General features: G+C 37.0%; 1 protein-coding gene across 1 annotated transcript; it reads left to right on the forward strand.

The window, feature by feature from the left end:
• The first annotated feature begins 1724 nt into the window (after positions 1-1724).
• Positions 1725-8293, forward strand: LOC110441432. The gene is made up of 4 exons (XM_021484562.1): positions 1725-1778; positions 3031-3441; positions 3712-3809; positions 5720-8293. The coding sequence occupies exons 1-4, from the start codon at positions 1776-1778 to the stop codon at positions 7068-7070; spliced, it is 1863 nt and encodes a 620-aa protein (XP_021340237.1). The 5' UTR covers positions 1725-1775; the 3' UTR covers positions 7071-8293.
• Positions 8294-17253: the final 8960 nt, after the last annotated feature.

The following is a 17253-nucleotide window of genomic DNA, read 5'->3' on the forward strand; positions in this document are numbered from 1 at the left end:
CAACACAAGTAACAACATACCAGTTAACAACACAAGTAACAACATACCAGTTAACAAAACAAGTAACAACATATCAGTAAACAAAACAAGTAACAATATATCAGTTAACAACACAAGTAACAACATATCAGTTATCAACACAAGTAACAACATACCAGTTAACAACACAAGTAACAATATACCAGTTATCAACACAAGTAACAATATACCAGTTATCAACACAAGTAACAATATACCAGTTAACAAAACAAGTGACAATATATCAGTTAACAAAACAAGTACACAACATATCAGTTAACAAAACAAGTAACAATATATCAGTTAACAACACAAGTAACAACATACCAGTTAACAACACAAGTAACAACATATCAGTTAACAAAACAAGTAACAACATACCAGTTAACAAAACATGTAACAGCACGACAGTTAACAAACTAGTAACAACATATTAGTTAACAAACTAGCAATAACAATACCTTTACAAAGTACTTAAAACATATCCACTTATATATAACTAATAACAATTGACTTAAAAACTAGGTACACCTCTGTATATCATAAAAGTTAATTGTAAATAAAGAAATATCAGTTAAAATAATAGTAACAACTTATCAGTAAAGACAACATGTAAACAAAATATCCGTTAACAAACTATAAACATCACATCATTTAACAAACCATAAACATCACATCATTTAACAAACTAGTAACATCACATCATTTAACAAACTAGTAACAACTTATCTTTTAACAAACTATAAACATTACATCATTTAACAAACTAGTAACATCACATCATTTAACAAACTATAAACATCACATCATTTAACAACTATAAACATCACATCATTTAACAAACAAGTAACAACACATCATTTAACAAACTATAAACATCACATCATTTAACAAACTATAAACATCACATCATTGTACAAACTATAAACAGGAATTCATTTAACAAACTATAAACATCACATCATTTAACAAACTAGTAACAACTTATCATTTAACAAACTATAAACATCACCTCATTTAACAAACTAGAAACAACACATCATTTAACAAACTATAAACAGCACATCAGTTAACAAACTATTAACATCACATCATTTAACAAACTAGTAACAACACATCATTAAACAAACTAGTAACAACTTATCATTTAACAAACTATAAACATCACATCATTTAACAAGCTAGTAACAACACATCATTTAACAAACTATAAACAGCACATCAGTTCACAAACTATTAACATCACATCATTTAACAAACTAGTAACAACACATCATTAAACAAACTAGTAGCAACTTATCATTTAACAAACTATAAACATCACATCATTTAACTAACTATAAACATCACATCATTTAACAAACTAAAAACATCACATCATTTAACAAACTAGTAACAACTTATCATTTAACAAACTAGTAACAACAGATCAGTTAAATACCAGTTAAATAACAGATTAGATAACAAACTTTTAACATCAAGTCAGTTAATGATATAATATCGCTTAAGTTTGAGGAAAGGCCACTTTTTATTTACAATGAGATGAAAGACATTGAGAGTCGACAACAAGTCATACATGTAATTTTATGATTATCTATGTATGAGTGGAGGCGGGGCTTCAACTTATATAACATGTCAATATTGGCTCACCGGGGATAATTGTACGAAAGTACAGCTGCTAATTGGCTGAATATTCATACAAAAAGAAAGGCACTTTACTAACTACCAGACAAGGTGGAAAACACACACAGACAAGTATGGTAAGTAAATAGGCTAGGTTTGACACAGTAAATAGGGACATTGGCCTGTTGTCGGTAAACTTAATCGATTCCATCGAAATCGCGACCACATACCTATCGGGATTTAGGAGGAAATTCTTTGCATACAAGGAGGTATTTAACATGTTAAGTTGTGTGATATAGAACCAGCTATGTTTAAACATGTTAAGTTGTGTTATAGAACTAGCTATGTTTAAACATGTTAAGTTGTGTGATATAGAACTAGCTTTGTTTAAACATGTCAAGTTGTGTGATATAGAACTAGCTATGTTTAAACATGTTAAGTTGTGTGATATAGGACTAGCTATGTTTAAACATGTTAAGTTGTGTGATATAGAACTAGCTTTGTTTAAACATGTTAATTTGTGTGATATAGAACTAGCTATGTTTAAACATGTTAAGTTGTGTGTTATAGAACTAACTCTGTTTAAACATGTTAAGTCGTGTGATATAGAACTAGCTATGTTTAAACATGTTAAGTTGTGTGATATAGAACTAGCTATGTTTCATACACATATCATATTGCTTGTCCTATGTAATTGACTGAAAGTATTTTTGGCATCTGTCGTAAACATAGGTTCATATATACAAATGTATGATGGGTACACGTGTTTTAACATATGCATTACCTTGGTAATGTACCCATTATAAGCAATATGACAATACAGGGAACGATATGTAGAACAATAACACGTGTTCCCTGTCTATTTTCAGGCTGTAGGCATTATTTCCGTGCTTTGTTATATCACAGTTTGTATGACTTTTATACGTGTTCCCTGTCTATTTTCAGGCTGAAGGCATTATTTCCGTGCTTTGTTGTATCACAGTTTGTATGACTATTATACGTGTTCCCTGTCTATTTTCAGGCTGTAGGCATTATTTCCGTGCTTTGTTGTATCACAGTTTGTATGACTTTTATACGTGTTCCCTGTCTATTATCAGGCTGTAGGCATTATTTCCGTGCTTTGTGTCACAGTTTGTATGACTATTATACGTGTTCCCTGTCTATTTTCAGACTGTAGGCATTATTTTCGTGCTATGTGTCACAGTTTGTATGACTATTACACGTGTTCGCCGTCTATTTTCAGGCTGTAGGCATTATTTTCGTGCTATGTGTCACAGTTTGTATGACTATTATACGTGTTCCCTGTCTATTTTCAGGCTGTAAGCATTATTTCCGTGCTATGTGTCACAGTTTGTATGACCATTACACATGTTCCCTGTCTATTTTCAGGCTGTAAGCATTATTTCCGTGCTATGTGTCACAGTATGCATTTCCCATATTTCCTCTGTCGTGTCCTTCGACCAACTGTCCGATCTACAGATAGCCACACATCCCAAATACTTGTACACGTGCGGTGATAAAGGATTGTCGCTCGGGAAGGTCACCAAGCAACAAGAGGAGCAGAACATCATCTCCCTTATTGATTGTTTAGGCAACGGTGGAATAAAAAAAATGGCCCCAACAATGAAACAGGAAAAGGTGAATCAATTCAACGAAGTGTTACGGCAGATGAAGACAGGTCATTGGAGACTGAAACGGCAAGTATCTAACGAAGCACAGCCTCGAAGAGAAGTGAGAATGCTTTCACCGGCGGAATGGCATATTCTTATAACGCGTTTTAATGGATTGAGGGAGAGTGGAGTAAGTAAAAGATGATAATTTTACTTCCATATACAATGTGCAACACACTCCACCCACGAAAGCACGCATGCACGAACCAACAGATACTTACGATGTTTTTTGCATAATTAATTTTTATGTTCGTTATTAAATAGTACAATTTAAAATCTATAAAATTAATTTAAGAAAAATCACTTTCTTTAAAACATTTTATTCAAATGTTCAAGAATTCTTCGATGGTTCGCTATTCACAGAAAATCAAATGTTTTTTTTTTTTTATTAATTGAACAGTTCTACAGGACTATCTTGGAATTCTTCTCGGACGAGAGCATTGCTGGGACTAATGGTGGACCTGCTTTCCTTGGCTGGCATCGCGTCATTTTATTGTGGTAACTATCACACATTCTTTACAGATAACAGCCTTTCCACAACACACCTATCATTTCACAAATTGCCATGTATATTGTGTGCTGATAACATGCGTAGCAATATATACGCCGAATTTGAAACACACCTAGCTTAACCACCGTGAGGAGACAAAATATAATTAATAAACGTTTCCTATTTTTTTTTATATAAATACATGATTCATTATGAAAAGTGTACGAAAATACTTTTATTACTTAAAGTATTGTTTAAAGCAAAATGAAAGATAACGAAACTTGCTTAACCGTTTTTTACAGAAAGGTAACGAGACTTGGTTAACTGTTTATACAGAAAGATAACGAAACTTGGTTAACTGTTTATACCGAAAGATAACGAGACTTGGTTAACTGTTTATACAGAAAGGTAACGAGACTTGGTTAACTGTTTATACAAAAAGATAACGAGACTTGGTTAACTGTTTATACAGAAAGATAACGAGACTTGGTTAACTGTTTATACAGAAAGATAACGAGACTTGGTTAACTGTTTATACAGAAAGATAACGAGACTTGGTTAACTGTTTATACAGAAAGATAACGAGACTTGGTTAACTGTTTATACAGAAAGATAACGAGACTTGGTTAACTGTTTATACAGAAAGATAACGAGACTTGGTTAACTGATTTTACAGAAAGATAACGAGACTTGGTTAACTGTTTATACAGAAAGATAACGAGACTTGGTTAACTGTTTATACAGAAAGATAACGAGACTTGGTTAACTGTTTATACAGAAAGATAACGAGACTTGGTTAACTGTTTATACAGAAAGATAACGAGACTTGGTTAACTGTTTATACAGAAAGATAACGAGACTTGGTTAACTGTTTATACAGAAAGATAACGAGACTTGGTTAACTGTTTATACAGAAAGATAACGAGACTTGGTTAACTGTTTATACAGAAAGATAACGAGACTTGGTTAACTGTTTATACAGAAAGATAACGAGACTTGGTTAACTGTTTATACAGAAAGATAACGAGACTTGGTTAACTGTTTATACAGAAAGATAACGAGACTTGGTTAACTGTTTATACAGAAAGATAACGAGACTTGGTTAACTGTTTATACAGAAAGATAACGAGACTTGGTTAACTGTTTATACAGAAAGATAACGAGACTTGGTTAACTGTTTATACAGAAAGATAACGAGACTTGGTTAACTGTTTATACAGAAAGATAACGAGACTTGGTTAACTGTTTATACAGAAAGATAACGAGACTTGGTTAACTGTTTATACAGAAAGATAACGAGACTTGGTTAACTGTTTATACAGAAAGATAACGAGACTTGGTTAACTGTTTATACAGAAAGATAACGAGACTTGGTTAACTGTTTATACAGAAAGATAACGAGACTTGGTTAACTGTTTATACAGAAAGATATCGAGACTTTGGTCACTGTTAACACTGAAAGATAACGATACTTGATTCAATGATTATACAGAAAGAGAACGAGACTTGGTCAACTGCTTATACAGAAAGAGAACGAGACTTTGTGAACTGTTTATACAGAGAGATAACAAGACTTGGTTATCTGTTCATACAGATTATAATGATACTTGGTATTTACTGTTTTTACAGGAAGAGAACGGGACTTTGTAAACTGTGTATAAAGAAAGAGAACGAGACTTTGTAAACTATTTATACAGAGAGATAGCGAGACTTGGTTAACTGTTTATACAGAAAGAGAACGAGATTTGGTTAACTGTTGATACAGAATTTAACGAGACTTTGGTTTATTGTTGGTACGGAAAGCTATTTAACATTCCTATAGAAAGATAGCAACTTAACTAGGATCTACGTTGATGTTACATATAATTTAATCTTTACTTCAAAACAATAACATTTTCTCATTGTTTTATGTTTCTAGGTTGGAGTTTTATCTCCATGTTCCCATTCCGTACTGGGACTGTTCTTTAGATTTCCACATAACAAACCCGACCAAGTCCATACTATGGACAAAAGAGCTGTTCGGAAATGGAGAGGGAACTGTTAGAATAGGTCCATTCATGAATTTTACTGAGCCGGATGGAACTCCCATAAGGAGACGTATTGGACAGGGGGGTTCTCTAATTGCCCGGGAAAACATCGACTCGTTGTTGAGTAGGAAAAGCAACCGAGAGCTGGTATACACTACTAGCATAGCCCTGGAGGAGTACCACAATGGTGTACAGGCCTGGGTGGGAGGCAGCATGGGAGAACTGCTGACGGCTCCCGCTGACCCTATCTACTTCTTCCATCAGTGTTTCATAGATAAATTATGGGAGGATATTCGTCAAAACATGCAAAACGCTGAAAGTTACCCGTACGATCCAACCATTACTGATGCTCTACAGAACCCGGAAAAGATTCTGGTAAAGTTCCCGTTTGACAGTCGATATCCTTTGGTGAACAGTGACGCCTACACTAAACACGTGTCTGTACGTGCGCATTATGACAACTCCCCTGCCCAGGCCACACAGCCCTGGCAGTGTCACAACCCCGCGTGGAAACACAAACGTGTGCTTGCGTGGGACCCTGACCGACAGTACTGTGTCACTGCACAAGGCACTGAGCAAGATTTCCATGTCATTCCAGATTTTCAAACAAGTGCCAAAATAGTCGCATCCACATTAAATTCACCAATGAATTTCCCGATTGGCTCACCTCTGTATTCACCATTACCAAAGACGCCGAAAATTAAATATGTAGCACCGTTAAAAGACATGCGGACCATATATCGTGCTAGCGAGTCTATGAAAAAGATGAAAGAAGCTCCAAAGATGATTTCTACTTTATTGGGAGCACTTTCAGATCGGCTTCAACCTACTGAAGCCAATCAGAACAGCGCTATGGCATCAGACCCTTTCCCCATCCCACAACAGTCAACTATCAACATTAACAATAATGCAGGCCAGACTCCGCCAATGATAGATAACCAGGCCATGCCCTTTGGACTAAGTTCTCGGGTGAAGACGTTTCAGTCTCCTGTACATCAACAGAGATTTCACTCACCTATGTATACATCGCTCGCCGCCTCCCCTCCACAATCTACATCAGACTTATCAAGTCTGGTTTTCAAACTTTTTCAATCTCCAACATCGGTTCAGAGACAAACTCCGGCTTCTGCACCTATTATAAACTCCAAATCCTACAAGACATTTATACCAACAAATCAGGTGTCAAGAACCATCGGTGTGTTAGAATCTTTACTCGCTCGTCTTCGATCCATGCCCCATTAACCTTCTCAAATGACTCATAAAGTCGCATCGCAGGGAAAGTGTTACTAATGGGTTCAGGTTAAGTTCAACTTTATAAATGCTTATATTGAGAAAAGATGAAGCAAATACATATACCTGTTCAGATACATTGCAATCAGTTTGTCATTTACATTTAAACGATTTGTTTACATATAAAATGCTTATTTTGCAAACTTGTCCTAGTGATGAACCTATAATATCAAAATAAGTAGGCCAAGTGTAAGTCCCGCAGTCCACAGTGTTGAGATGTACACGACCGTCCAGTTGGTGCTAATATAACAATATATATATAGATAACAACATTCAAAGATTAAATGATATTTGTGTGGATTTTGTCACAGGACAGGTGGTTGAGCCAGTCCCTACCTACCTGGCCCTATAATATCAGAGCAAGTTATCTTAACATGACGCATCACATCTGTCAGATGTGGTGATGATCACATGATTTCTAAACTATTATCACAGTATAAGGGGATTAAATAATGAAAAGGATGATGAAAAATTCTCTTTTAAATAAAAGTAAAGTGAAAGTACAAAATATTAACAAATAACAAATACAGTTGTTGGATTGCACAACGTAACACCATGCGTGCACGAGGTGCGAACGATACAAATCGGGAAGGCTATTGCCTGCGCACGATTACAATCGTGGTTGGTGTAAATTTAGGAATGGCTTAACAATGCATGCGGTTTCTTGTTGAAACATATACACTTGCTTTTTAAGCACATTTCTATGTTAAAGCTGCAACTATAAGCTCGTCTTTCTAGCAATTTTCCTTAATTTCGAAATGGCGTTTTCTGTGATTTATAAACGACCCAAATCGACACATGTAAAATAAAACACGCATTGACACGGTCCCATGTACTGTACCAGGGCCGTGGTTTACTACGTCCTGGGTACTTACGTAAATGTCTAGATGTGAACATCCAGGTGAATGGGGGCTATAGAACAAAACGAAGCAATTCAGACATACCTAACACCCAGTTGTGTATTCATAATGGTCAAACGGTCTCACATATCAGCTCTCTGTATTAGGCACAGGCCAGGTAAAACTTCCATCTCTCAACAAAATGGTATTTACCTGGAAACCAAACCCATTCTTGACCGTCTAACTGTCACTGCAATACTGTGTAACACGCACTGTAAAATTGTACATGATCCTATTTATTGTGATGAGGAGTTTTATAAAGTGTGCCTTATTTCATACGAGTCTTCTTGATTATTTTTAATACTGTCATATCGATAAACCAATTGTACCAAATCGCACATTTGCGCCGAGAAAATCGCACACCGGGGCGAACGATTGTTGAATAGCACAAACTCAACACATACACAGCAGGCAATAAACCAATCTGAATAAATACAGCTGTTCATTATCACGTACCGCATGTTAATACAAACCGTAGGCAATAAACTCAACACACAAACAGTAGGCAATAAACTCCCCACACAAACAGAAGGCAATAAACTCAACACACAAACAGCAGGTAATAAACAAACCACACAAGCAGTAGGCAATAAACTCAACACACAAACAGTAGGCAATAAACTCACCACACAAACAGAAGGCAATAAACTCAACACACAAACAGCAGGTAATAAACAAACCACACAAGCAGTAGGCAATAAACTCAACACACAAACAGTAGGCAATAAACTCACCACACAAACAGCAAAAAATAAACTCACCACACAAACAGCAAAAAAAACACCTTACCACACAAAGAGCAGGCAATAAAATCACCACACAAACAGCAGGCAATAAACCCACCACAAAAACAGCAGGCAATAAACTCAACACACGAACAGGCAATAAACTCACCACAAAACTCAACACACAAACAGGCAATAAACTCACCACACAAAAAGTAGGCAATAAACTCACCACACAAGCAGCAGGCAATAAACCCACCACAAAAACAGCAGGCAATAAACTCGCCACACAAACAGCAGGCAAAAAACCCACCATACAAACAGCATGCAATAAACCCACCACACAAACAGCAGGCAAAAAACCCACCATACAAACAGCAGGCAATAAAATCCCCACACAAACAGCAAAAAATCAACTCACCACAGAAACAGCAGGTAAGAAACTCACCAGACAAACAGCAGGCAATAAAATCACCCCACAAACAGCAGGCAATAAAATCCCCCCACAAACAGCAGGCAATAAAATCCCCCCACAAACAGCAGGCAATAAACCCCGATTGTTGAATAGCACAAACTCAACCCATACACAGCAGGCAATAAACCAAAAACAGAAAAAGCAGGCAATAAACTCACCTCACAAACAGTAGGTAATAAACTCACCAGACAAACAGCAGGCAATAAAATCACCACACAAACAGCAGTCAATAAACACAACACACAAACAGCAGGCAATAACCCCACCATACAAACAGCAGGCAAAAAACTCACCACACAAACAGCAGGAAACAAAATCCCCACACAAACAGCAGGCAAAAAACCCACCATACAAACAGCATGCAATAAACCCACCACACAAACAGCAGGAAATAAACTCACCACACAAAAAGTAGGCAATAAACTCACCGCACAAACAATAGTTTATAAACTCAACACACAAAAAGTAGGTAATAAACCTTAACACACAAACAGCAGTCAATAAAAACAACACACAAACAGTAGGCAATGAACCCAACACAAAACAACAGGCAATAAACTCAACACCCAAACAGCAGGTAATAAACTCACCACAAAAACAGCAGGCAATCAACTCACCACACAAACAGCAAAGAAAAAAACTCACCTCACAAACAGTAGGTAATAAACTCACCAGACAAACAGCAGGCAATAAAATCCCCCCACAAACAGCAGGCAATAACCCCACCATACAAACAGCAGGCAATAAAATCACCCCACAAACAGCAGGCAATAAAATCACCCCACAAACAGCAGGCAATAAAATCCCCCCACAAACAGCAGGCAATAACCCCACCATACAAACAGCAGGCAAAAAACTCACCACACAAACAACAAAAAAAAAACTCACCACACAAACAACAAAAAAAAAACTCACCACACAAACAGAAGGCAATAAACTCAACACCCAAACAGCAGGTAATAAACTCATCACACAAACAGCAGGTAATAGACTCACCACACAAACAGTAGACAATAAACTCACCACACAACAGCAGGCAATAAACCAAAAACAGAAAAAGCAGGCAATAAAATCACCCCACAAACAGCAGGCAATAACCCCACCATACAAACAGCAGGCAATAAACTTAACACACAAACAGCAGGCAAAAAACCCACCATACAAACAGCAGGCAATAAACCCCGATTGTTGAATAGCACAAACTCAACCCATACACAGCAGGCAATAAACCAAAAACAGAAAAAGCAGGCAATAAAATCACCCCACAAACAGCAGGCAATAAACGCAACACACAAACAGCAGGCAATAAACGCAACACACAAACAGCAGGCAATAACCCCACCATACAAACAGCAGGCAATAAAATCACCACACAAACAGTAGGAAATAAACTCACCACACAAACAGCAGGTGATAAATTGTTTTCCATGTGCACGGAAACGGCAGAGGTTGATGGGCCTTATCCAAAAGAATGTCTAATATTAGAGCTAGAGACAATGCCTACACATTCAAGGATATTGTTTAACGCGGAAATGAACGAACTTGTCCCTCGCAGTTAACAAAGAGTTGGTCAGGTCTGTTTTTGACAATTTCAATAGTTTATAAACCCACCACACAAACAGTAGGCAATGAACCCAACACAAAACAACAGGCAATAAACTCAACACACAAACAGTAGGTGATAAAACTTAACACACAAACAGCAGGCAAAAAACCCACCATACAAACAGCATGCAATAAACCCACCACACAAACAGTAGGCAATGAACCCAACACAAAACAACAGGCAATAAACTCAACACACGAACAGGCAATAAACTCACCACAAAACTCAACACACAAACAGCAGGCAATCAACTTACCACACAAACAGTAAGTAATAAACTCAAAACAAAAAAGCAGGGAATAAACTCACCACACAAACAGAAGGCAATAAACTCAACACACAACCCTAGGCAATAAACTCCCCACACAACCAGTAGGCAATAAACTCACTACACAAACAGTAGGCAATAAAATCACCACACAAACAGTAGGAAATAAACTCACCACACAAACAGTAGGAAATAAACTCACCACACAAAAAGTAGGCAATAAACTCACCACACAAGCAGCAGGCAATAAACCCACCATACAAACAGCATGCAATAAAATCACCACACAAACAGCAGTCAATAAAAACAACACACAAACAGTAGGCAATGAACCCAACACAAAACAACAGGCAATAAACTCAACACACAACCCTAGGCAATAAACTCCCCACACAAACAGAAGGCAATAAACTCACCACAAAACTCAACACACAAACAGTAGGTGATAAAACTTAACACACAAACAGCAGGCAATCAACTCACCACACAAACAGCAGTCAATAAAAACAACACACAAACAGTAGGCAATGAACCCAACACAAAACAACAGGCAATAAACTCAACACACGAACAGGCAATAAACTCACCACAAAAACAGCAGGCAATCAACTCACCACACAAACAGCAAAAAATCAACTCGCCACAGAAACAGCAGGTAAGAAACTCACCAGACAAACAGCAGGCAATAAACCCCGATTGTTGAATAGCACAAACTCAACCCATACACAGCAGGCAATAAACCAAAAACAGAAAAAGCAGGCAATAAACTCACCACACAAACAGCAGGTAATAAACTCACCACACAAACAGCAGGTAATAAATTGTTTTCCATGTGCACGGAAACGGCAGAGGTTGATGTGCCTTATCCAAAAGAATGTCTAATATTAGAGCTAGAGTCAATGCCTACACATTCAAGGATATTGTTTAACGCGGAAATGAACGAACTTGTCCCTCGCAGTTAACAAAGAGTTGGTCAGGTCTGTTTTTGACAATTTCACAGTTAACAATACACTGTCCTCGTCAACGCAGAGGTGCACTGTAGGGTCAACTCCCAACATCTTAGGAAACTGACAAATATACAGTGATGCTATGTCTAACATTAGGTGGCAAAGTGCACATTATCTCAAGTAGAAACACATCCTCTCCAGAATGTTTTGGTCTCGTCACTTTTAGCCACTTAACTCCATTTAAGATAGCATGCAGACGGGGCATTCTTGTGAGCTTGTGTTGTAAATATTGTTTTAAATACACTTAAACCGAATACCAAGTAAGTACAGTTCAATAGTTGTAGATGCGATTTGACCGTTGCAACAGATTGCCACGAAATGGATCAAGTATCCTTTGGACATAGGTAAGCTGGGTAAGTGCACTAAAGTAATGATACCGGCATACAGCAGGAATCGCACCTATTTGTCAGCACTAGATTCATTTGTCCTCCTGGTACTGGTGGTTCTAGATACTGACCTCAACTCCTGGATCACTGGTTCGAATCCCACAATACGACTGTTCGTTTGAATACTATGCATTGGGGATAGAAATGCGTCTGGTGCAAGTTGCCTGAATCTGCAAACCAGACAGAGAGTCAGCAATATTGTTTCGATGGCCAGCCACATAATAAGATAATATTGCAAAGTCGTATGTGCATGCACACAGAGCAAGGCGGTGGACTAATGGCCTATAGTAAGTATAGCAACAGAAGCTACATTGTCACATATAAAGACAATACGTTGGCCTTCCCACATGTGGCCCATATCATGGCTGCTACTACAGTCGGACTTAGCTCCTGAAAGGCTATAGACAGATCAATAGCAGCAGAGTATAGGTTGTGTAAATTGCATGACCATGGTTCCGAAAACCATTGTCTTCTGAAGTAACCACCTACCCCCGAGTTCCCGAGACATGAAGAGGCATAGTTCATCTGGATTGTCCAGTTTATCATTATAGAATACAGAAACACCGTTCCAGTTTTACAAGGAAAGTCTCCACATCTTAATGTCCTCCGTACCTTCATTGTTGAGTTCCACGTGGTGATGTAGTGGTTTGGCTGTGGATCGACCTTGAATAACTACTCGGATGGTAAAATGTAGATGTCCGAGGCGGTCTGTTAGTACACGAATGCCGTTGTTGAAAGGAAAGTGTCAACTATCTTGTGCATGGATCTACACCCAAACGCGAGGATTTATAACAATGATACCGCTCTCTCTACTTGATAGTCTTAAACGCGTCCGAAATGTATAGTTTACACACGGTTGTTCCCTTTCCAAAGTCTATAGTTTCTGAATCGCATCGTCTATGCGCACATAGGTGAGGGAATACAAGTCTTTATATATTAAGTCATTTTCACTGGGATGATGATAATCCTCACGGGGAGCGGATAGGTCTACAAAGAGCCGAGGCTTCCCTGAATATTTCCCAAAAGAGAACCCTGTGGGACTTGCAGTGCTGTTTAAATGGTAAACATAGGAATGGCAGACATTAATAAATGTACCCCTCTGTAGTTCGCTGTTGTTAATTAAGCATTGAACTGCTTTTGTATGGTATTTATGATCTATTTGAATGACACAGCTTTGCAAGCAAACAACATAATGCGCGCTATACAAAAACAGTTCAATACTTATATTTACGTTTTCTCTGCCTCTTATGTTCTTTTTTAAATGATAATTTATATTTAAAATAAAAAATGCTCGCCTTATCGACAGTCCACACAATTTCGTTCAATAGTTTGAACAGCGTATTGTCGCGTGCTGATTGGCGAACAAAGTAGTACTTTGAAATTTTAACAAACACTTCAATTTTATTCCACAATTCAGTATCAATACAATTGCGTATGATATATCTATAGGGTGATTTAAGTTTATCAATAGAACTCTGAGCTGAAAGTTAGATATTTTTTCCCGGAACAAATTTCGCGCATGGACAAATACAGTGAACACCGTAAATCCGACCTTGCCCTCCACGAGGGAGTTATTTTTGGAAGTGAATTCGAACTTTTCTCTTCGCTCATTTTGTGAAGAATCCAGGCGTGAGTTTATTTGTTGATTGTATGGGAACCTGACAACAGTCGGTAGATTCTATAATGGCGTCGTTATTTGACATGTCGTCAGAAATCAGGAACCGTGGATGTGAGACGCGTTAAACTGATAGCGTTTGAAGTGAGTGATCTTGCGACGGAGCACAGGTTCGTTACAAAATGTCTGAAATGTTTATGTGTGCTGTGACTCATATCAGTAGGTCTGTAGAATATGTGTATTTCAGGCATTTGTAACGAACCCCTGTTGATCAGTGCAGTGTAACAGACGATATTTCTGATAAATTGCGTTAAAATTATTTCCATTGCCGGCATTGGTGATTTCAACCGATGTGCATTTTGTACGATATTGCAGACCTTGGTCTTGTTTTCGTTGTAATAAAAGTGTTTTTTATCTATTTTTTATTTTGCACATAAATTTACATTGACATTGTCAAATCTCACAATGCCCAGGCGATATTTCAGCAGCCGTCATGTTTATTCATATTGGATATTGTAGTTCCGGTCAGTGTTGTATTAATACGCTGAGAATTTTGTCTCGTGATGCATGGTAATTAAAGTCCCATCAACGACACAGCTTTCAAAGAGGCTATATAGTGACAATGCCATACAAATGTAAATATTTAAGGATTGGCCTTCATTTTGACAGCGTATACGGTAGTATGAACGCAGTTGGCAACGAACATATTCTATGGTGCGCGTTATCGTATACGCCGTCAAAACGTAGGTCAAGTCTTATATTTACATTCGAATATTTTTTAGATGCTACATAACGCAGAAAAAATTCGAAGCGGGTTGCCACGATAGTAACTACGATAGCCGTGGTTGCTAGGACAATATAAATTTAGAAAATACGAAGTGAACAACACTATTTGTTTTCCTTTCATTTTTTTTTAAATTTTAAATTAAGCAATGTGAGAAGCCCTTCGAAATTTTCTTTTCATTTACAACGGTCGTCATGTACGCGCATTGACACACTGCTTATGAAGTGACGCGGTCAGAACGAAGCCGCCATTGTTGACGTTACCGCCACAGAAATTATATGTGCATCCATGGAATAAGTAGTTTGACAGCATTCTTGTGTTGTATAATTAGACATAATGGATCCCGAATATGTTCTATGTATCTAGATGGTGAATGATCCAACCATTGGTTGTCGTTGGACTGTTATCTCGCTGAAGTGTGAACGGTACCATATTGGAAACAGGTATCCATCCGCCGAACCTTTTTTCACTGCGTATACGCGAATGTATACACAGTCAAAGATTGCTAAGCTGAGGAAGGGAGAGATGTAACTATAAGAATGTGTTCAGCTGGACGTTAGCTGAAGGCTAATCATAGTGGAAATATTTGTATCGTAGGTATGTGCTTTAGTATCAGCTTATTAAGGACTTCCCACCCTTTGTAATACACATGTTTTTCTTGTCGAATTTTCGTGTCGTCATTTCCGTATTGCGTATCGGGCATTTCATTACCGTAGTGTAAATTATATTAACACCGGGTAAACAATAGTACACGTGAGTGACGATGATATGTCAACACCCGATATCGAGACTTAGCTGGAACATGTGTAATCACACATACTTAAGAAATAAAGATTCCGATACAAAGACATAATCTGACTCACGAAAAGACACTGACATTAGACCAGGCGACTTCAAGAAGGGCACATTTAAAGTCCATGGAGTGCGGACTGATCTCACATGACAAACTCGAGGTTGTTACGATATTAGTTACGCTTTGTCGAGTAAGTTGTTTTTATAAATTAAGTACAATCACTGTCAAAGTAGTAATTTGTTAAAATATTCAGATCCCTATGTGCATGTGTGCGTGCACGTGAGAACGGTATACCATGCCATAGGCTCTAGTTACATACGTACCTGACATGCAAATATACCATGCGCTAAGGGGCTGTGGAATGGTGTCCAAAATTAAAATGATTGAGAGTAATATGGTTACATAAAAGAACAATAAATTGTCACTGTTGATATAATTCTTTTAATTTATTTTTGTCATTTTTGATATTTAAAAAATAATAAGTCAGTGTGTATTTTTATCCCTCTACAAAAAGTTCCGATTTTTTTCAAGGAAGACAAGTCTACCATGATCAAAGTATTTGTAGCGATCCAATCCCTATCTTTGACCATACCGTCTTATTACTTATGAGACCTTTATATTAATTTGTAGGGATCCAATCCCTATGTTTGACCATACCGTCTTATTACTTATGATACCTATATATTTGTTTGTACGGATCCATTCCTTATGTTGGACTATACTGTTTTATTACTTATGAGACCTATATATTTATTTATAGGGAACCAATCCCTATTCTGGACTATACTGTCTGATTACTTATGGGACCTATATATTTGTTAATAGGGATCCAATCCCTATGTTTGACCATACTGTCTTATTACTTATGATACCTATATATTTGTTTATAGGGATCCAATCCCTATGTTAGACCATACCGTCGTATTACTTATGAGACCTCTATATTTATTTATAGGGATCCAATCCCTATTCTGGACTATACTGTCGTATTACTTATGAGACCTATATATTTATTTATAGGGATCAATTATCCATTCCTTATGTTGGACTATACTGTCTTATTACTTATGAGACCTATATATTTATTTGTAGGGATCCAATCCCTATGTTAGACTATACCGTCTTATTACTTATGAAACCTTTTTATTTATTTATAGGGATCCAATCTCTATGTTAGATTATACTGTTTTATTACTTATGAACCTTTTTATTTATTTATAGGGATCCAATCTCTATGTTAGATTATACTGTTTTATTACTTATGAGACCTATATATCTATTTATAGGGATCCAATCCCTATGTTAGACTATACTGTTTTATTACTTATGAAACCTTTTATTTATTTATAGGGATCCAATCTCTATGTTAGATTATACTGTTTTATTACTTATGAGACCTATATATTTATTTATAGGGAACCAATCCCTATTCTGGACTATACTGTCTGATTACTTATGGGACCTATATATTTGTTAATAGGGATCCAATCCCTATGTTAGACTATACCGTCTTATTACTTATGAAACCTTTTTATTTATTTATAGGGATCCAATCCCTATGTTCGATGATACTGTTT

Source organism: Mizuhopecten yessoensis, unplaced genomic scaffold (assembly GCF_002113885.1).
Source record: "Mizuhopecten yessoensis strain PY_sf001 unplaced genomic scaffold, ASM211388v2 scaffold715951, whole genome shotgun sequence".
NCBI lineage: Eukaryota > Metazoa > Mollusca > Bivalvia > Pectinida > Pectinidae > Mizuhopecten > Mizuhopecten yessoensis.

Coding starts and splice junctions, on each gene's coding strand:
- LOC110441432 (XM_021484562.1), top strand. Junction 3,442..3,711: donor ATGGATTGAGGGAGAGTGGA/GTAAGTAAAAGA, acceptor TTAATTGAACAG/TTCTACAGGACTATCTTGGA. Junction 3,810..5,719: donor CATCGCGTCATTTTATTGTG/GTAACTATCACA, acceptor TTATGTTTCTAG/GTTGGAGTTTTATCTCCATG.